The sequence below is a fragment of the Zymoseptoria tritici genome, chromosome 4 (genome assembly GCF_000219625.1).
Source record: "Zymoseptoria tritici IPO323 chromosome 4, whole genome shotgun sequence".
Classification (NCBI taxonomy): Eukaryota; Fungi; Ascomycota; class Dothideomycetes; order Mycosphaerellales; family Mycosphaerellaceae; genus Zymoseptoria; species Zymoseptoria tritici.
This window is the reverse complement of record NC_018215.1, coordinates 2,819,585-2,839,573: the sequence shown is the minus strand read 5'-3', so window position 1 is coordinate 2,839,573 and position 19,989 is coordinate 2,819,585. Positions and strand designations below refer to the sequence as shown.

At 54.2% G+C, this 19,989-nt stretch overlaps 7 protein-coding genes across 7 annotated transcripts; 1 reads left to right on the top strand and 6 right to left on the bottom strand.

The window, feature by feature from the left end:
• Positions 1-551: 551 nt before the first annotated feature.
• MYCGRDRAFT_41278 (uncharacterized protein) lies at positions 552-3,500 on the bottom strand (the record flags this gene model as incomplete). The annotated part of the gene is made up of 2 exons (XM_003853143.1): positions 552-3,139; positions 3,200-3,500. Coding segments are annotated over 2 exons (2,889 nt in total), but the record flags the coding sequence as incomplete, so codon positions are not given.
• A 738-nt stretch (positions 3,501-4,238) lies between these two features.
• On the top strand, positions 4,239-4,966 carry MYCGRDRAFT_100080 (uncharacterized protein; the record flags this gene model as incomplete). Its single annotated transcript, XM_003853148.1, has 2 exons — positions 4,239-4,600; positions 4,675-4,966. The coding sequence occupies 2 exons, from the start codon at positions 4,287-4,289 to the stop codon at positions 4,856-4,858; spliced, it is 498 nt and encodes a 165-aa protein (XP_003853196.1).
• Positions 4,967-7,267: 2,301 nt separating this feature from the next.
• MgEXG4 (glycoside hydrolase, family 5) lies at positions 7,268-8,810 on the bottom strand (the record flags this gene model as incomplete). Its single annotated transcript, XM_003853142.1, has 1 exon — positions 7,268-8,810. The coding sequence occupies one exon, from the start codon at positions 8,753-8,755 to the stop codon at positions 7,268-7,270; it is 1,488 nt and encodes a 495-aa protein (XP_003853190.1).
• A 145-nt stretch (positions 8,811-8,955) lies between these two features.
• Positions 8,956-10,893, bottom strand: MYCGRDRAFT_117760 (putative major facilitator superfamily transporter; the record flags this gene model as incomplete). The annotated part of the gene is made up of 5 exons (XM_003853141.1): positions 8,956-9,035; positions 9,085-9,190; positions 9,246-10,083; positions 10,138-10,688; positions 10,744-10,893. 5 exons carry the CDS (start codon positions 10,891-10,893, stop codon positions 8,956-8,958), a joined length of 1,725 nt encoding a protein of 574 aa, XP_003853189.1.
• A 571-nt stretch (positions 10,894-11,464) lies between these two features.
• MYCGRDRAFT_40096 (uncharacterized protein) lies at positions 11,465-13,295 on the bottom strand (the record flags this gene model as incomplete). The annotated part of the gene is made up of 3 exons (XM_003853140.1): positions 11,465-11,812; positions 11,863-12,022; positions 12,073-13,295. 3 exons carry the CDS (start codon positions 13,293-13,295, stop codon positions 11,465-11,467), a joined length of 1,731 nt encoding a protein of 576 aa, XP_003853188.1.
• A 980-nt stretch (positions 13,296-14,275) lies between these two features.
• On the bottom strand, positions 14,276-15,142 carry MYCGRDRAFT_92919 (uncharacterized protein; the record flags this gene model as incomplete). The annotated part of the gene is made up of 1 exon (XM_003853139.1): positions 14,276-15,142. The coding sequence occupies one exon, from the start codon at positions 15,140-15,142 to the stop codon at positions 14,276-14,278; it is 867 nt and encodes a 288-aa protein (XP_003853187.1).
• Positions 15,143-15,535: 393 nt separating this feature from the next.
• Positions 15,536-16,774, bottom strand: MYCGRDRAFT_71659 (uncharacterized protein; the record flags this gene model as incomplete). The annotated part of the gene is made up of 3 exons (XM_003853138.1): positions 15,536-16,402; positions 16,451-16,579; positions 16,637-16,774. 3 exons carry the CDS (start codon positions 16,742-16,744, stop codon positions 15,536-15,538), a joined length of 1,104 nt encoding a protein of 367 aa, XP_003853186.1.
• Positions 16,775-19,989: the final 3,215 nt, after the last annotated feature.

Here is a 19,989-nt window from a genome sequence, read left to right as displayed (position 1 = left end):
CTATCCATCTCCTCCTCTTCCTCTTCTTCAGCACCACTTGTGTCTTCCGATCCCAACTCCTCGAATGCACCACGTTGAGTCGGCGAAGGAATCGGACTGGAGGATGCGCCTTCTTCGGCACCGCTTCCGTAGGAGGGCTGATTGCGTCGAGGCTTGGCAGGTTTGGCGGCTGCGGCTTTGGACTTCTTCGGCGCAGCACGTTTGCGTTTGACGGGTGTTGGTCTTGGTGGTGGGAGGCGTGAGAATGGGACTGGCAGAGTGGGTTCCTCGGGCTCGGAGTCTTCTGGCGGCGGTGATGCGACTTTCTGGGCAGGTAGAGCGGTGGCCTTCGATTTTGCAGCGGGTCTGGCGAGACGAGATGTGGTTGCGAGGTCGTCGGCGTCAGACTCTTCCAAGTCGATTGCGGAAGCTTTCTTTGGTCGACTTCTGGGCTTGCTTGCCAGAGCTGATTTTTTCGCAGCTGTGGCAGAGTCCGCGGACGTCGTCCTCGCCGGCTCTGCACGCGGCTTCACAAGTCGCGAGCGGGCTGGTCCAGCATCCTCCAGGTCGCTCAAATGCAGATTCTCTTCCAGCCGCTGGATCGTGTCATTATCGACATCACAAATGGCTCGCATGGTCTTTTGCACCAACTCAGCCATGCGACCGTGACGGATGTGCTTCGTCGGCCCGAGTTCGACAAGTTTAGCAGCAGGATAGCTTGCGGCATCGATAGGCTGGATCAAAGCATCTTCACCATCGTCAGCAGTCCGAGCATAAGCAGTCTCCAGTTCCTGCTGCTGTGCGTCGGTCAACACGACATCAGCGAGGTAAGGCAGTGCAGCAATCTCGGGCTCAGGCGTAGGTGAAGGTTGGCGTCGTTTAGCGGGAGCTGGTTTCTTCTTCGCGGCTGCCTTCTTTTGAGCCACAGGTGCATGCTCAGCGCTGTCATCATCGGATCCAATGCGGGAAGCCTTGACGAAGCCGGTTCGCACGTTGTCGGGCATATGAAACTTCTTCGGAGGTCTCTTTGGTGCCTTGCCTCTGCCTTTTCGAGCTCTCTCGTTCAAGTCGATCGGCTGGCTGTTCTCGGGTGGAATGTCCACAGGTCGCTTGTCGGCGATGGGCTTGACTTCCCTGGGCAAGATTCGAGGACTCTGATCATCACGGTAAGCATACTTGCTGTCGTCTGCAATCGTCTTCTGGATGTAAGCGTAGTTGTCCTGGGCTTTTGCGTAGTCCTTCTCCTCTTTGTCCTTCATCAGCAATAGGCGGACCTGGCCAACACGCTTTCGACCCGTGCGCCCAATACGTTGCAGCATTCGAATCGGCGATGACGACGCATCGTAGCAGACGATCAAGTCGACCGTGCCAATGTCCAGACCCTCCTCGCCAATCGAGGTCGCAACCAGACAGTTATACTTCCCACTTTTGAAGTCTTGGATAACAGCATTCTGCCGCTTCTGATCCATACCTTCCGATCCCTTGGAAGCAGCCTGACCGACGAACACATGCGGGCGAATCATTGGCTCATTACGCTTAAGAACTCGGCAAATGTCCTCCGTACTGTCTCGGTAGCTTGCGAATACCATCACTCTCGTGGCAGAGGGTGGTACGTCACTTCCCTGTCGACCTTCTCCTGCGTCGAGGAAGTGGTTCAGGACGACCTCTCGCAGGTATTCCAATTTCGGGTGGCCAATAAAGTCGGGGTTGTTAGTCCAAGACCGGATCGTACCCATCATCTTGACGAACGGCTCGCTGTTTGCGATGGCTGCAGCAGTCTTGCTTTTGGTCAGACCGCTGGTGACCTCTTTCTCGAAGCTCAGAACGCCGGTGTAGAAAGGCACGACACCATGAAATTTGAGCAATCCGACATTGTGCGCAAGTCGGGAGAGCACATTGAAGATGGCATTGAGCATTCCCTTGACTGGCATTGGTGCCTTGCGTCCCGCTTCAGAGCTCGCCCATTTCTGTCGTGACTGCGTCAAACCATATGCTGAAATGGCCATGGGATCCCTCGACCAGTATGCGCCATTGCTGCACAGCTTCTCCAAAGACGGCTTGACCGCTTGTGAGAACAGGTCCATAATTCGGCGTTGCTCCTCGCTGTAGTCGAAGACCTCAGTCTCGGTGTGCTTCTCGTGGGTGTACTGGCGAATGTCGATTGACTGCTCGGTGCGCAGCTCCACTCTCGCGATTCCAAGATTGTCAATGACAGCCTGCACGGCCTCGACGGTAGATCCAGGTGTGGCCGTTAGAGCCAGTACTCGGAAGCTATTGTTGAAGCGACGCATGAATGCGATGACCTCGGTGTAGGCATACCCACCAGTAGCCTTGTGCGCTTCATCCACGACCAGCAAAACGACTCTCTTCGGATCGCAAATGCCAGTCTTCAAATCGTTGATCACTGTTTGCGGAGTCATGAAGAACACTCGCTTCTCCAGCCATTCTTCAGCACGGCGACCGGGTGTCGTCTCACCTGTCATCAACACGGTGTCGCGGCGTGGTATGCCCACAATACCATAACATGCGTCCAGCTGCTGAGCGATGAGAGGCTTCGTCGGAGCCATGAACACAATCTGCGCGGAGGTTGTCCAGCGATAGTAATTCAGCATGACCGTTGCGGCGATGAAGGTCTTCCCCAGTCCAGTTGGAAGGGCGACCAGTGTATTGTGGAACAAGCTGCGGGAGACAATGTTGTATTGATAGTCGCGGATTGTGCCGAGATTCGTGGGATACACCCAAGATTTCATCTCCTTGTCGTCAAGCTTGTGATGTGTAGGTGGCTCCTCCTTGTTCGCCAGAGGCCAGGCATGTCTCTTCTTCGCGGCTTGTGAAGCAGTGATGCCTTGCGTTGCAGGTTGACCGAAAATTGTGAGCTGCTTCAGACCGGTTTGTGGACCTCGAAGTCGCTGCGGAGGCCCTGCTCCAGATTCCAGCTGAGACGAAAGCTCGATGACGCCTTTTGCTGGCGACTTCTCCGGGGATGAGGACGAGAAAGCATCGGAAGGCAGATCAGCCAGCTCCTGCGTCATGTCGTACTCCTGGAAATTGTTCTGGGAGGTAAAGTTCTGCCGTGGATTCGCAGCAGGGAGACCCAAACCATTCTCTTCTGCCTGAAGACGAGCAGCGAGGGCGGCATCATCTTCTTCGACGGGAGGTGCTGCACGGGCGGACTTGAAATAGCTTCCTATGCCTCTCATTGCCGCTCCAGCAGCAACACCATTCCCATTCGGTCGAATGTTCGCAGCTGCATTGTTCTGCATGCCAAAAGCAGGGACCGGCGGTTTTGGAGGTCTCTTCCAAATCGCTCCTCTGAACTTCGTGGGATCCTCGTCCAATCCATGTTGCGTTTGAGTGAAGACCATGTCGGGAAACTTGCCGCCTTTGGTAGGAACATGAATCTTGTACTTGGATTGCTTCGCAGCATTCGGATCCCGCGCGAGCTCTCCCGGGAAGTAGTATCCTTCCTCATCGATGTCCGGGTCCACATTCTCATCCTGCTCGGCTTGTGTGAAGTCCATGTTGGAAACTTGAGTGAAGCCTCCAGGCCCGGCATAGCTCGCGGGAAATTCATCGTCCTTGATCTCGTCCTCTGGTGAAGGCGTCAATCGTTGCCTCTTGGCAGGTCTCGGGGAGAGGTCGAAGCCGCCATGTTGAGATGCTGCTATCTGTGTGGCAGCGTCGAGGAACTCGGTGTCATCGTCGTCGATCCCGAAGTCATCGCTGTCAAGCATTGCAGCGAGATGGGCGCATCACGTGGGTGTGTTGAGGTCTGGATGTGGCGAGGCAAGTGAAGTGGAAGCGCACGGTCGGCCATTCGGGCTGGGAGACGCGGTGTTGACGCGATTATCTTGGCGCGACCGGGAAAGTCTATTTATCCGGACATCGAACCCCACATTACGTTCGAGGTCTGTCTTCTGTCATCATCTTCACACTCGCATCTGTGCATGATCGAGGCGACGGTCGGAGGAGAACGATATGAGCTCTCAGACTGCTTCTTGCCCGCATGGCAGCCTCCTTGTCGCGGTCGGAACTATGCTCCTGCGTCGCTGCTTGACATTCACTCGCCTGAGCGGCTAAGACAGAAGCTGACGGAGCTCGTTGGTCCAGCTCCTCTTCGGATGGAGGTAGGTTGGAGAGGGCATCGGCATTACCAAGTCTCCTCATTACGTCAAACCAGCGACTTCGCTGTACTGCTTATACCATTGATCTTGTCGACAGACTTTCTCTCAACCACCGCTTATCTTCCATCGACCACCTCGAACCCACCTCGAACCCACCCACTCCCCTCGATACCTCCGCCCACCATGCCCTCCGAACCAACCGGCAACCCCAACTCCCACGACCCCTCCAAATTCTCCACCCACCTCACGGGCACCTGTCTCTGCGGCAGCATAACCGTCACCATCACCGACTCGGAGCTCTTCACCAAGAAACGCGGCCACCTCTGCCACTGCGCCAACTGCCGCAAAGTCGCCGGATCCTACGTTGCTTCCAACTTAATGATTGAGGAGGAGAAAGTCAAGATTGAGGATCGAGATGGCACACTGAAGACGTATGAGGACAAGGCTACGTTGAGTGGAGGGTCGGTTTTTCGAAGCTTTTGCTCGACGGACGGGAAGTATGTGGTTGTGGATTGAGAAGGTGGTCTTGGGATGTCAATGAGCAAGGGGTGCTAACACGGCTCTTGTATAGTCCCATTCGCTCCGTGACGAAACTGTATCCCGGTAAAGTCATCCTGAAGATGGGTATCTTCCCACGCATCCCGCAGCCCGAGGCGGAAGGATTTGGACTCCACAAGCATGATTGGCAAGGTGGACACGAAGGTATTGAGACGTATGAGATCAAGTGGGCTGGGCCGGAGAAGAAGAGAATGTGAGGAACGCAGCAAGGAATGAAACGAAGAAGAGAAGGTTGGACAAGTAGTGCGCCGGATATGTAGTGTAGGATGAGCTCGCAACCTTGATGGACATTTCGACATACACAGCAGCTTTGTTCTGCTCCAAGTCCCACGCCGTCCAATCACGGCGCGCATGATGTTTGGCTGTCCAAGTATGTGCACGCATGAGTGAGCTGTGTCGGTAATGCGCCAGCGTGAACTCCCTGGTCCGCCGTTCGTCTGTTTCCAATTCCAAAATCTGGCATTTCCATTCATGTGTCTGCAATTATCGTCGGTAAGAAGCTAAAGGCTGCTTGCAATCGAGCTCGACCATACCTTCATCAATCGTGCAAACCCTCCAATACGATCCTTTCATAAGCTCACCCAGTCTGGAACAAGTCAGTAAGCATCAGAATTCACACACCACGCCCCCAACAAACCTCTAGCCATTCAAACCCGCCCATTCCCAACCCCAATCCTTTCCTCCCTCGTCTTCGCCCTCTCCACATGTCCAGAAGTTCCTCTATCTCCATTGGCTTTCTGGGATGACACAGCAGGTCTACTACGATCGACGTCCATTTTCTCGGCTTCCCGGGCGGCTTTGCGGACTTCAAAGGCGAGGATGTCGTCGGCTGTTAGGGAGATTTTGGTGGGGGGGCGGGAGAGCATTTTCTTTGGTGGTAGGGAGGGAGGATGGTGATGGAGGGTTTGTGGATGCGGAGGAGTACGGCGGGTTTGGTAGGGTGGTAAAGGTGTAGAATGTTTTGTATAGGATATTGATGGTTGTTGTTGATGTCTCGTGAGATGTTCGTGCTTGAGGATGTCGGGCCGGACGAGATTCGGACGAAATGGCGTGCGAATATAAAGTGTTCTGCGCTCGCAGTTCCTTGACTTTCATCGACACAACTTCGTTGACGACCCTTCACCTTCGTCGGCGCCATCATCGAGGCTGGCCAAAGCTGGATCAATGTGAGCATCACGACAATGGTATCGGCGCGAATATATCGATGTACAATGGTCTGCGGCGTAGCGACATCTTCGGCTGTTACCACTTCAACAGTATTCGGCCCCTTCGTCGGGCCTCGCCTGTGACACGAATACTGCCCTGACTGCTCCGACCAGGTACAGTGTCGGCGGTCCAGAGCGACAACTCGATGTGGTTTCCGAGAGATCGATGTCGCCGACTACCATAGGCTACTATACAGTCCCCTGCCCAAGAATGGATCTGCCGATACATTGGGGTGCTGCAGGTCTGCAACTAAGAATTGCTGTGGTCCGGATCCTGAAGCTGGAGCCTGGCGATCGGATACACTCACCCGCATCGCGCTACGACATCCTGCCGTAGCCTCAGGACCGAGCTGGAGAGGCACAGCGGCACAACCCAAGTCCTTCATTCGAAGTCAACAGCTTCAGCTCGGACACCTCCGCGAAAATGAAGCGTACATACACCACAACGACAGACATCTTCAATCTCCCTGCCCCCAACGCAGCAACCTTCGACTTCTCCAACCCAGCGCACATCACCATTGCCATACCAACTGAAAGCCAATGGTTCATGCCCTACCACTGGCACAACAGCCATCTCGACGGGAAACGCTTACGATGTATTGAAGGGAAGCTTCAGCTCTACGTTGCCACCATCCAGGCCGACGGCCGTGTAGCCGACTATTCCCACTTCTGTGGCAGCTCGTGGCAGATCTTCGACATCAATCAGCACGTTGGATGGCATCGCAGCAAGATCGCCTCCCAGCGACGTCCGCTCAAGGTCGAGTACGAAGCTGATCAGGCCTTGCATCGGAATTTGTGCAGCGCGATCCTCGATCGAGACATATACCCGCGCCTCTCCTCCACGCCAGTTTGGATCAAAGGCCTATTTGCCACCGTCGCCTGTATTCCCGGCGTGAAGAACTGGCTGCTAGACAGGGCGTTGGGCGTGCAGCTCGAGATGATATACTACCGGCACGACTTCCACGTTCGGCATGGAAGCATTTGGTTTCAGTTGCCATGGCTCTTGCTTTCGTGGGGGCACGAGGAGCCGCCTCTGTGGACGGAGAAGGCGTATGTGTGGAGCTTGATCGTCTTCTCGGGTGTGGTGATGGGGACGACATATTGGTTTGGGAGGCTAGTTTTGGGCATGAAGGGGGAGTATGCGGAGTATAGCCCGAGAGTGGCGAGGACGGCGGAGGAAAAGGCCGCTGTCCAGCTGCGGAGTTGAGACGAGCAGGCTGAGTCTGTGTCTGTCGTCACGAGAGCTCGCGAGGATGGGATGGAGCGGAGGAAATCGGCGGAGTATACACTTGTTTCAGAAGCTTACCACCGACCCGACTTCGTTCACTCCACAGATCTCCCCAGTCAAATAAGAACAACCGAAAGAAGCAGGATCATCGAACTCCTACAACTTTGACTACCCTACATCACACTCCTCGCAGCATCCTCCCTCAGCGCCTCATTCAACCCATCCCTCTTAACACACCCTTCAAACCTAAAACTCCCCGCCAACTCATCAATCTCCTCAAAAGTCTTCCCCCTAAACAACTCCGCAAACTCCTTCCCCAAATACTCACTTATCAAACACTCCCTCACCACCCTCTCCACCTGCCTCTCGAACGACCAATGCGGGGGATACTTCGAATTCCTCAAATGTTCCGGTACCATCTCCTTCAAATCCCTCAGAAACGGACCATACGTGCCCGCCACCCCAGACTTATCGACCACACCCCAGAAGTCCAGCCCGAGAGCCTGTTTCTTCGCGATAAAGGGTTCGATGAGTTTGAGGTATGGCGAGTCAGGCGAGGCGTAGACCATGCCTTGGTAGCCGACGTCTTTGTATGTCCAGATTGACCAGCTTGTCTGCGTTTCCGCGTAGATGTTGAGTTGTTCACGGAGGACACCTAGTCTGGCTTTGTTCGTGGATGCGGCATTGGGGTCTTTGCGTCCGTCGGAGTAGACGGGACCCCATTCACCGTTCCACAGTGGGACGCCATGTTTCCGGGTGAACTCTGCTTTGCGGTCGAACGTGCTGCGCAGCTTGGCGTTCTGCTCATCAGTTCCGGTGTATGGAGCCTGACCGGGGATCGGGAAGCCGAGCTGCGCATAGTCGTGGCAGGCGTACACTGTATTTGGCAGAACCGAGTCGAAATGCGAGAAGTCCATCGCGAAAGTGTTGCCGTCGAGGAAAAGGATGTGGTCCGGATCAACGCTGCGAATGGCTTTCTCGACACGGTCATACCACGCCACGAGCCGAACGTGTTTCGAGTCTGCGGGTTCATTCAAAGGATTGTAGCCAGCAATGACCGGATTTCCAGCATAATGCTTTGCAATCTCCACCCACAAATCAATCGCCTGGTCCTGGAATACCTTGAAGTCCCAGAACTGCGCACGAGAAACACCGCTATCGGCATGCCAGTCCGGATTCTGTCCGCCAGGAGCAGTATGGAGATCAAGAATGACATACAGACCATGTCGAGCACAAATATTGACAATGTTATCGAGCAGAGCGAATCCCGACTGCTTGATGACAGCCGGATCTTGATCATCGATGAAATGCCGGTAGTTGAATGGAACTCGCAGACAGTTGAGGCCGAGCGAGGCGAGGAATTCTGCGTCTTCGTCCCGGAAGAAGTAGTGGATGAATCGGTCGAAGAAGTATGCGGCTTTCTCGTCGCCGAGGATTTCCGCCATGGCTGCGCGGTGTTCGTGTTCGTGGCCTGAGTAGCCGGTGATGAAGTTTTCCATGTTCAGATGGCCTCCTAGAGCGGTGCCTTTGAGCATGATATGATTATTGGACTCGTCGACAATCTTTGAACCTGACACGCGGAGGTGTTTGTGTGGTCTTGCATTCCCGGTTCCGGCTGAGGAAGTCTCCGGCGTCGGTATTGTGTCCGCGTGGGGTGCCATATCTGCAGATCAAATGGAAGTTTCAACTTTCCTCGTTGATCGGGGAGGGTACAATAGAACGCCAAATGAACAAAGGTGGGCGCAACATCAACATCTATATGAGCATGCTCAATGCCTTCGATTTAGCCTAATTTCGAGATCCCGCAGATGAGCCTAAGCGGTGCGGAGTAAGTGGACACAAATACGCATACCTTGGTTTGCTATTGACTCTTGAGGATAGACTTCTGCTGCGAGAAGATGGCTATCACGAGCCCGACACATGCGCATCCAAGGGACATCACTGTACTCCCTCGTCAGCTTGATTCTTTCACGGGACTGCCTCGACTCACAATTGACCTGATGAAAGGCATGCACAAACGCCGGCAGGACCAGCTCCCGGATATCATCACTCGCATGCTGAATGTATTTGATGTCTCCGAGTGCCCGTCGCATAATCTGGAGTTCAAGTCAGCGAAAAGCAGTGAATTTTCGGAGGTCGCGCCCATCTCACCTGCGATCCTCCCTCGACTCCGTCGAGCCTCCGTTCAAGACCAAATTTGAGAGCATTCTGATAGACTGCTGCTGAAGAACTGATAGCTGCGATCCCTCCGATCGAAAAGAACAAGTAAGCGGCCGAAGTCGCAATGGCCAGGTCCTCTTTCGCCACGCCAGCCGCTAAGCCAACAAACGTCGAGCTGCCCACCAGACCTGCTGCGAATCCTCCCGGGAGTATGGCCAAGTCCTGCAGGACCGTGGTGTGTCCGTGCCAGGTAAAGTAACACAACAACATGGTCAGAACACACATCGCAGGTCCCATTACGGTGGGCACCTTGTACCATCCAGTCCGCTTGATCCAGTATCCAGCGATCAGCCCTCCGATCAAGTTGCCCGCGAAGGACGGAATCAGATATGCGCCCGCTGCTGCTGGAGAGGACCGGTTCGTGGCTTGAAAGTACAGCGGGATCATCGATATCAGTGAGAACTGGCCCATCGTTTGTAACAAGATCACCATGTAGTTCGTTACCGCGGCGTATTGCGTCCAGAGCCGTATTGGGAATATTGGCTCGGCAACGAGCTTCGCGGAAATGGTGAAGGCGATGCAGGAGATCACGAACACAATTGCCATGCCAATGATGACGATGGAGTTCCAGGCAAACTTTTGCCCGCCCATGTCGAGGATGAAACATGCAGAAAATATGACTGCACTCAGGAAGATGGAGCCGGTAAAATCGATGCGGCAGAGTTTCTGCCAGCTCGTCTGGCTTGGATCGTGCTTGGCTGGGAGATCGAGTCGCCACTGCACCAGAGCGCTGGTGAGCAACACAACGGGAACCTGCACCAAGAATGCCCTGCGAATGTCGTCAGCAAGCCCTGTCGACACCGAGATGGCAGTGAACTCTTACCATCTCCAGCCCAGTGCCTGTGTCAAAGCACCTCCAATCACACCTCCACAACTCCGCCCTGTTGTCGCCGAGATATTCGCATAACTCCGCAAAGACGCCACTTCGTTGAGAGGCACCAGGTCAGTGATGATGATAGAAACCATACCAGTCATTCCAGCCGCAGCCGCTCCTTGTATGGCTCTCCCACAAATGACCTGCGGCATCGACTGTCCCATGCCAACAACAGCTGTTCCGACGGCGAACATGATATAGGATACCTGTAGACAAGCTTTGCGGCCGTAGATGTCGCTGAGCTTCCCATACAAGGGCTGAGCTACGCACTGTGCCAGGATGAAAGCCGATACCAGCCATGAGCCGGACTCCAGGTCGTCGAAGTCGGATGCAACAACGCCGTATGTTGCGAGGACCAGCGTCGAATCCGCGTTGCAGACAAAGACTCCGAGGAGTAAGACCGATATGGTGGCCCACACTGATGTTGGTACTTGCGGACCGGGCGAGAGACATTGTTCCAACGAGTCCGGGTCTGTGTTCGATTCGTCCTCTGGTCGTTGCTGAGATAATCCATCAGCTTCGCCAAGTATGAGCAGCACAAGTTCGGGACCTCACCCTTATGGTCTTGTACTCCGATTGCCGTGATGTATCTGTGAGCAGAGGGGTGGCCTCGTCGTTCACGTCCCGGAAACCAGAATCTTGATCTCCCTTCATGTCTTGGCTGGGCTCACGGGAAGCCACACTATCTTGGTCCGCGACAGCCATCCCTGCTCTTCTTGCACTCTTCGTACCAAATGTAGAACAGTGAGACCAAGTTCAGAGACAGGGCGGTGGTCCAACGGAAACCATGCTGACTCAACCGATTCGTTCATGGCTCTTAGCTTCCCTTGTCCAGCTGCGGCGACTAGCGGTGAAGAGCCGGATAAAACACCGAACTGATCCCAGAGCTCAAGCGCGCGGCGCGCAGTAGAAAGATCCGATCATGGTATCCTTGTGCTCAACTGAGCTTGGAAACATCCCACGCTAACAAACAGCTTGGCTTGTGAAAGATGTTGAGCGGAAGGAAGATACGAGGTCGGTCGGTCGAAATCACGTAATCCAGGACTAGCGTCGATCGTCAGCGATACATAAGGTAGTACAAGGTACCTAGGTTTGCATACCGCGATACGCGCTCATCAGCAGAACAAGGAAGAACACCAGTTCACCGGCATCTGTGAGCCATTTACCGCTCTTGACCGCCTCTTGAAACAATTGATAGACGCCGCTAGCAATATGGGTTATCGTCATGTCCACCACCTCCAATGCGCTCGGTCGGGAGAAGGCTGCTGAGGTATACTCAAACTAAATCAGCATGAGCGCCGTCATTCCACACGTTGACCTCCTGCGGTCCTTCTTCCGAAATAATATAGCCCATCGCACATGACGAGAAGCTGACTTTGGACTGCTGCTCGTAGAAGCCGTCGAATTTGGGATGCAATGCATCTTTGAGCGAGGTGACTTCGCCGGCGGGATGCAGCGTGCTCCATGGCTTCTGGCATGATTTCGCCTTGCAAGACTTGAGTACCATGAGCAGTGCGTCAAGTCGGCTGATGAGTTGTGCAAACGAGCAGTCGGCGATCTCGTAGTTTTCGGCAAGCTCGGCTGAATTTGCGTCGAGGTAATTCTGCATTTGATATGGGTCCAGCTGATGTCTTGTCAGTACCGTGCAGCATGTGTTGGTTCCATGCGACATACAGTTAAGTCATAAAACTCCTTCTCGCCAGTGCACCAGACTGTATACAGCAGGTTGTAGCCTTCTCCGATCAGACGAAGAGCTTTATAGGTGTTGTTGTTGCCGCGCATTGGACCAAGAGAGACCACTGACAAGGCATCAGCTTCGCAAACTCGTCGCACGCTCGGGGGAGTCAATTACCTTTGTTCCCTCTGACTCCAGTTTCGCTGTACTTGCCTTCCCCAAGTGCGCTACCCCAGAACTCCACATTTACATGCTCGCCAGATTCCGGTTGAGCCAATTCGTGCTCAAGCAATGGTATGGGAGAGCCGTCGAGATCCGCTCTGTTGGCTCCAGCCAACTTCAGGATCGTGGGAGTGAGATCGGTGTGCGAACTCACGACACCTGCTGTGTTTCCAGCTGGAACACCCGGACCTCGCACCGCCAGCGGGATGTGAACGTCACTCTCGAACGCACACTCTTTTCCGGGATGCATGCGATGCTGGCCAATGTGGAAGCCGTTGTCCGTGGTGTAGAAGATGTAGGTGTTGTCGAGCAGACCTTTGGCATCGAGCCTCTGGACAAGCTGCTCCACCATTTCGTCAACGGCTTGCAGTGATCGCAGTCGAGCTCGCTGGAACTCATCGTAGTACTCGATGACTGTATCGTTCAGTTTCGGCATGCCTTTGATCCAGCTGACTCCGGAGGGAATGTCGGGATTGAAGTCGGGCGTGCGAGGGATCTTGTAGTCCTGGAAGAGATGCGCATGTCGCTGTGCATATTGTGGAGGGTTCAGGCGGACTCCATCTTTGGGCGAATTTGTCAGTTCGAAGTGCGGAGCGACTGGTGCAGCAGTGAGGAAGAAAGGTTTCGTTGATTGAGCAGCTTCATCGAGGAAACCATACGTCTTCTCCGCGACCACGTCTGGCGAGTACTGGCCTTTGTAGCTAACAGGAGCAGCTCCATTGCGGCTCATTACGGATCCGAAATATCGATAGGTGTATGGATCGAGTAGGAACTCAGACCCGTTGAAGCCCTTCACTGGTGGATTGTTGTAGTTGTCAACGTCGAGTGAATTGAAGAGCTTTCCTGTATAGTACGTGTTATAGCCAAGATCCTGTAGCCAGACCGGAAGCCAATTGTCATTGAGTCCTTCGTAGACGAACTTCGGATATCCGCCGTATGGTGGATCGACGTCCGTTACGTTCGTGTTGTGTGCCGCTCGTCCGGTCCAGAGATTCACTCGGCTTGGGCAGCAAATCGATACTGTGCAGTAGTGCCGGTCGTATAGAGTTCCTTGGTCGATCACATGCTTCCGTAGGAGTGGCATGTAGTCCAGCGACTTCATCTCCCAGTCCTGGTCGTCGGTCAGGATAACGATAATGTTTGGCTGCTTCGCGGCCTGGCAGCAGGCCAAGAGGCCGAGAAAAGTCGCCCAACTCCGTGCAGCCCGCATCTTCGTTGATGCTCAGAGGCAGCCGAGCCACCCGAAATACTTCCGTGGCAACGAAATGGCTGTCTTGCGCAGGAGCTCTGTCAAGTTAACGGAGATCTTCCAAGTCAGGGCTGAGGCCAAATGAACTATGAGTATCGTTGCGGCCTGTGCCATGCATGCATACCGGAATAGCGTTTGCTGTCAAGAACTCTATCGACGTCCTGAGCTCAAGCTTATCTTTTGGCTCGGACACGTCGGCATCGGACACGTCGGCGTCGAGCACGTCGGTATCAGACACGACGACATCATGAGCAAGGACTTGCCGGCGCCTCATTCCTCCGAGCACATCGCCTGCACAAGATCGATAGCATTGAAGCGCTTCGTTGGATGTTGTGCACTGCATCTGGATGGCATGCCCACGTTGGGCTCAGGTCCCAGGATGCAGACCCGATGACCCCAGGCAAGGTTTGGAGTGACAGCCGCGGGGAAGACATTCGGAAGCTGCTGGCAGTCGACGACAGGCTCCGCTGGCATCTTGCATGCTGAGGCGGAGAGGCGACGAGCTGGTACGATGTCGAAGACGAAGACTTCCGTTGTCCGGAGTGAACGTGCGGAAAAGAGGAAGAAAAACTTTTGGCCTGAGGCACGAACATACAATACCTCCCGCAACTTCACCCTCGGATGATCTCTCCAGCCCAACGCATCAGACACCTCGCCGGTCAAGTCTCCGGTATCTACTGGGTAGCGCTCTTATACTCATGCCCAATTTGCAATATTCTCCTCTGGGCAAGCTCCTTCAACATGCTGGCTATTTTATCGTGTTCAGCCCGTACCACTTCACGTCCATGCCATTCCATATCAGGCCCGTAATAGCTCAACCTGGAGAGCGCATCTCGTGTCGCAAGCCGAGCACCATTCGATCCATTCGAATGCAAAGAGTGAAGTTGACAAACGCGCTTTTGCCAATATCTCTTTCGAACAGCCAATTTCATGTGAAGGATTCACGGTATTCTGGCGCCGCTCATGACCTTGGTGGCCTGAATGTCGTCGATGTCGGTGCTGTCTGCAAGGGTGGTATGAGCAGGAACGAACACCACCCCAACGCCGTACTCATCTCCAAATTCGAACACCTCGTAGTCAATTGTTGGCAGAAAGTCCTCGAGGATCTTGATGCAACGTGAAGCAGTCTCGGAGCGGCCGCTTAGCCCCGTAAGTGTCGGCGGCATTGCAGAGAACTTGGAGATGCTCATCTGCCTCAATCGGCTGATGGCCGCCTCCAGATCGTGCTTCAGGCAGTGCATCCGAATGGTGAGCACGATGTCGTCCTCCGTGTTGTTGGCCGCCTTCCGCAAAAGGGTGTATTCCACATTGGTGTTGCGAATAAACACGTCCCGCGCTTTCAAGTACCTGATCTGGCGAACCATGGTATGGAGCGAGGAGTAGAAGTGTCTGAAGGCGGTCACTTCGATGTTGCAAAGTCCTGCCAGAGCCTGCTTTCCGAGCGACACGCAGAATCTGTCCAACAGATGAATCTCGTTCATCGATTTCTCCTTCTCGGTGATTTCCAGAAACGTCGTCAGTCGAGTTTGCTCCGGGCTCAGTGTGACATTGAAGGTGTTCGTGCCGTAGAGGATCTTCGTACATTCAATGTTGGCTTGCTTGCAGACTCTCAAAAGCGCCAACGGGTCCTTTACACCGGCGAAAGTGGGACTGCGAATCTTGTAGTGAGCGCTCCGCGCAGTGATGACGATGGCTTCTTCGATCGTGAGCACGAGTTCGAAGATGATGTTGCGCAGCTCTGGAGGCAGGCGTCCTAGACGGGAGTCCTCCATCTTGGTAGCCGGTCGGGATGGCGAGGATACCGACATGCTGGCCGGTCTGGCGGTGGAGGGTGGACTCAACGGACTGTCTCGAGCTCAAGCCCTGAGGGCAGGCGATTCGCGGTCAATATGTACCGCTGTAATGGCGTCGTGGCGAGTTTCGGTTGGAGCAGTCGATGGAGCAGAAGGACGTAGGCGTCTGGAGAAGAAGTTGGAAACAGTCGATGGAAAATGAAAGAGAGTTTGCGTCAAAGTACTGGTAGGCGGGAGCAAGAAATTCACGGCCTCTTGACTTGCTGATAAGCCTGGCACGTGCTTACGATGCTGTTAGCGTAGAACGCTTGCTGCCCGTAATTTCTGCAAAGGTGGAAAGCAGTGAACGACCTGGCGATGACAAGACGCCCCTTCGTGGCGGACATGGAACAATTCGCATAGTGTGCTCTAATCGAAAAGCACGCCCAGCCTGCCCTTATGCTTGTTCGATTGCATCAGATCCAGCATCTCCTGAAACTGCTCCAGCTTGAACTGCGTGACACGCGGTACGATCCCATGCTTCTGACTGAACTCCAAGCACTTCACCAGTTTTGGTGTGATTCCGTTGTTCGAACCCCGAATTTGGTAGCGGTTCATGGTGATGTCGAATGCGTTGAAGCTCAGCGGCTTCTGCGGTATTCCCGCAACCATCAAGAGGCCGTTGGTGCGAAGCAAGTCCGGCATTGCGGTGTACGATGCAGCGGAGTTGGTGTAGTTGATTGCTGCGTGGCAACCTCGTCCTCCAGTGATGGCTTTGATCTGCTCGACGTAGCTGACATCCGTAGATGAGTTGAAGACATGATCCGCTTTTTGGGCAACAGCTTCAGTCAAAGCGTCCGGGGAGATGTCAACGCCAATGACAATATAGCCGTATGCTTTCAGGTACTGTATCCCCAGATGACCGAGTCCGCCGCAGCCTATGACAGCCACGTATGTCTTCGCAGGCTCGGTGGTGAGTTCCTTGATGGTGTCGTTGACGGCATTATACGCTGTGCAGCCGGCACAAAACATCGGAGCGAGATTCTCCAGCTGCATACCCTCCGGGATCTTTGCTGCATTACGCCAGTTGATGGCGCAGTAAGGCTGGAAGAACCCATCAACTTTCATGCCCTGGATCTTGGATGTGTCACGCTCGCAACGCAGATTTGATAGCTGGCATCCTTCGCAGTCGAAGCAGCAGTCGACGATGGGGAGCCAGCCGATCTTGTCTCCCGTTCGGAAGTGTGCTCCAACTTCGGATCCCGTTTGGAGGATGATGCCGCACGCTTCATGACCCTAGACGCTGTCAACATCAGATTGCAGTGATGTACCTCAACGTCCTACCATTGTGAAGGGAGTACCTTCGCCCAGTATCAAGCCTTGCTCATTGTCCTCGAACAGCATCAGATCGCTGTGGCATAGTGAAGCGGCTCTGACCTTCACCAAGATCTCGTCCGGCTTGATCGATGGAATCTTTCACACCATGTCAGTGCTGGAGGCAACGTACTTAATGGCGATGCTTTGCCTCACCGGAACCTGATTGATCTCCGCACGCCGGGTGCTCGGGTTGAATTGCGCTGCCCATTGGGAAGATGGCAAGTCGAGGCCGCTTTCTGTTAAATTGTTACCCTGCGCCATGTTGTGCTGGTGGTCAGTTCTGTGTTTGATCGAGATCCAGAGACCGCAGAGATACTTGCAGCCTTCCACGTTTCCATACAGTCTGCCGACGAGGTTTGCTGTCTTCGCTTGACAAATCAGACCCCACTGTTGTGCATATGGAAGCCCGCAGTATCGCCTCTCGGCTTCAACATCTCGGCAGCTGTCTCACATCCGGCATCAGGAGTTGCACAAGATGGGGCGGGGTAGATGCAGACGACGACTCTTGCATTAGATGTAGGCATGAAGTGCTGCAGCTCTCATTATACTGACCAAGTCTCGTACCTCGTTTCCTCTCTGTACCTCGTTTCCTCGTCCGGCCCGCCGGCCAACCTCGACTACAACCCACCAGCAACGCAATGACTCTTCCCCAAAAATGCCGTCTCCGCAACAGCTTTCCACAAATTAGTCATATTTGCCAACATCGGACCCGTCCAGAAGAAGCGACAATCCGCCCACTCGAGCTTGAACTGCCAAGGCGTTGTGAGATCGTCACTCCGGTAGGAGTTCAGATAGTTCACGAGACCGTATCCAATGCGTTTGTAGGGGAGGTCGTTGAACTTGCCCAGCGCGGTCGAGGCGTAGTCGGATGCACTGTGAAGTGTTTGAAGAGCGAAAGGGGCGGTGGCTTGCCATAACATGTCCCCGAAGTCGTATGCTCCGTGGCCGCGGCTACTTCCCAAGGCCTGGATCTGGTTTGTATTGGGCCGACCACCGATGGTGATGACTTTCACGCCGGCTGTAGGGGAATGGTCAGCATAAGGGACGGTCAATGTCGATGCTTGTGTGCGTACCTTGCTCTCGGAGCAGTTTGTAGGTAATGGTACATGCAGCAGTACATCTCCCATCTGTGATGACGACGATATTCTCGGGCGCAAAAGGTCGGGGAGGGAGATTGCTTCGTGTGCCATAACCAGAGACCTGGAGCTCGTCAGCATATATATCATCACGAACAGAGTGGTGTTGTCCTACCGCCACTTCGCCAAGGGCGTAGACAAAGCCGCCAGCGAGACTAAGGTCGAAACCATGAACGCTGGTGTAATTATCTCCACCGGCTGTGCCGCCGTTAAGCAGATCTGCAAAGGATTCGAATTTCTGTCCGTTTACGTCCACGGTATTCACCACGTTCGTGGTGTTAGAGGCAATGAAACGAGCCGTGTCGTTGAGCTTGTAAACTGTCAGCGAGCGATACTGGAAGCCGACTGGCGAGACATACCCCGAGCAATTGATCGACCGTGGAGGGCGGAGGCTGACCCAGATAGGCCGAGGCCTCGTTTCCGATAAGACCGAACGCTTCGTGGACTCGTGCTCGCAAAGGATCTTTGGGGTCCAGATCCGGGAACAGTTGCTTGAAGACATCGTAGCCCAGCAGAACGGATCCAAGATTTCCTCCCGTCAGATCAACAATCAGCTTCTGTTTCTTGGCTGTTCGATGCAGGGTCAGCGGCAAGTCCTCAACCATCGAACAGAATGACGAACTGACCTTCGACAGCAGCGCGGAGAAACTCAGAAGTGACTCTTTGGTGGTCTGGGCTATCATAGGGATACCCTGCGAAGCTCGGGATGCTTAGCACGGCGACGTCGTCAAAGCCTTCTCCGTCGATGAAGTAACCGCCGTTCATGTTGAAGGGATGACGGACCACCTGGACAAGTCAGTCACCAAGTTCAATCGGACACTTGCTTACACACTTACAGGCTCAGGATATCCGGGAGCAGCAACAGTGGTATTGGTGTCATCCCCGGGTGTCTGTGGGACAATCCCCCAGGTGGATGCAAGTTCCGCAGCGGTTCTTACAGATGGGCTCAGAAGCTTCTTTCGCAGATCAGAGCCGTCGTTGATTCCTGTAGCCAGCCGATTAGGATTGAGCTTTACACAGTTTCGCCGGTGCTACTCACCAGTGAGATTCGTCGGGATATAGGCAAAGTTATCTCGCTGGACGACAGTACCATTGGCAAACGTCAACGCCGTATCGACTCCTGGATAACTGAAGGGATCGCGGAAACTGCCACGAGTGCCTCCTCGAGTGCTGATTGACTCTTTGGCCGGGGTGTAGAACACATCGTTCCATGCCGTATCCTTGTCCGCGTATGGAGCATCCTCGGCGATGAACGTCACATATGTGATCGGGTCCTGGCCGTTGATCTTCACAACCTCGCTAGGTGTATAGTCCACTGGTACCACAATGTCGTTCCTCTCGTAAAACTTTGGCAGACTTTGCCCATCTGTATTGATCCTGTCAGTCATTCAACCGAATCTCCCACAACACATGAAGTCGATGGCGTACCTTCAGAGATGTGCACCAGTGCGAAGGGCCGGAAAAAGTCGAACAGCACCAGCGTATCCAGCTGCGCTTGGAAATTGAAGTCCTTGACGTCGTTGAACGTCTTCCACAGGAAGTATGAGAAATCATACTCGTTGATGTACAATCCATTCACGACATCCATGTAGAAATTGTTGAAGTTTGTCCAGAAGTCGTACGGTGGTCGGACATTGTCGGCATAGTCCTGCGGCGGATCCTTGACCCACGGAAAGGTCGAGTGAAATTCCAGATACGGTCTCAGAGAGTCCAGAAGGGCAACTGCGTGCGGCGGTGATCAGCTTGGGTCGAAGACACTGGAGGGTGACTGCGCATACCGCTCTGTTCGATGTCGAGAGGGATGCTTTTCAGGCACTGTGGCAATGAGTAAGCATCTCGAGTGGTCGAGCAAATCACTCGCCCTTCCTTACTTTGAGTACCAGCTCAGCAGGAGCCGTCGCAATATCATCAGGATTGTCGCGCAAGAATGCTGCTTGGATGTCGGACAACTGACCGCATGGTGGTCGGTCCTGGAAGTCGAAGTCAGTTGAGCTCTCAGCGTGGATCAGACCGCAGCCTGGGGGAGCATGTATCGTACTGCAGTCTGACGATTGATCAATGGTGAGGCGGCCGCAAACGACGCGCACGCTGCAGTGATGATTGCGAAGTGAGAACGCATGATGTCGGCGATGACAGCAGCTCGGTTGCTGGGACGAGGCAGCCGGAAGAGTAGGACTCGAATGAGGAGCTTTGACGCAGATATAGACACGGCGGGAAGTTGGTTGACAACCGAGATGGAGCGGATCTCTTGCACTCGGTGACGGAGACTAGCAGAAGCCGGAGCGTAAGGTTGCGGATGGTGGTGGAAACAGGGGTTGCAGGCCGGCTGGAAATCTACCGCGACGGCGGCGAGTAGTACACGAACGAGAT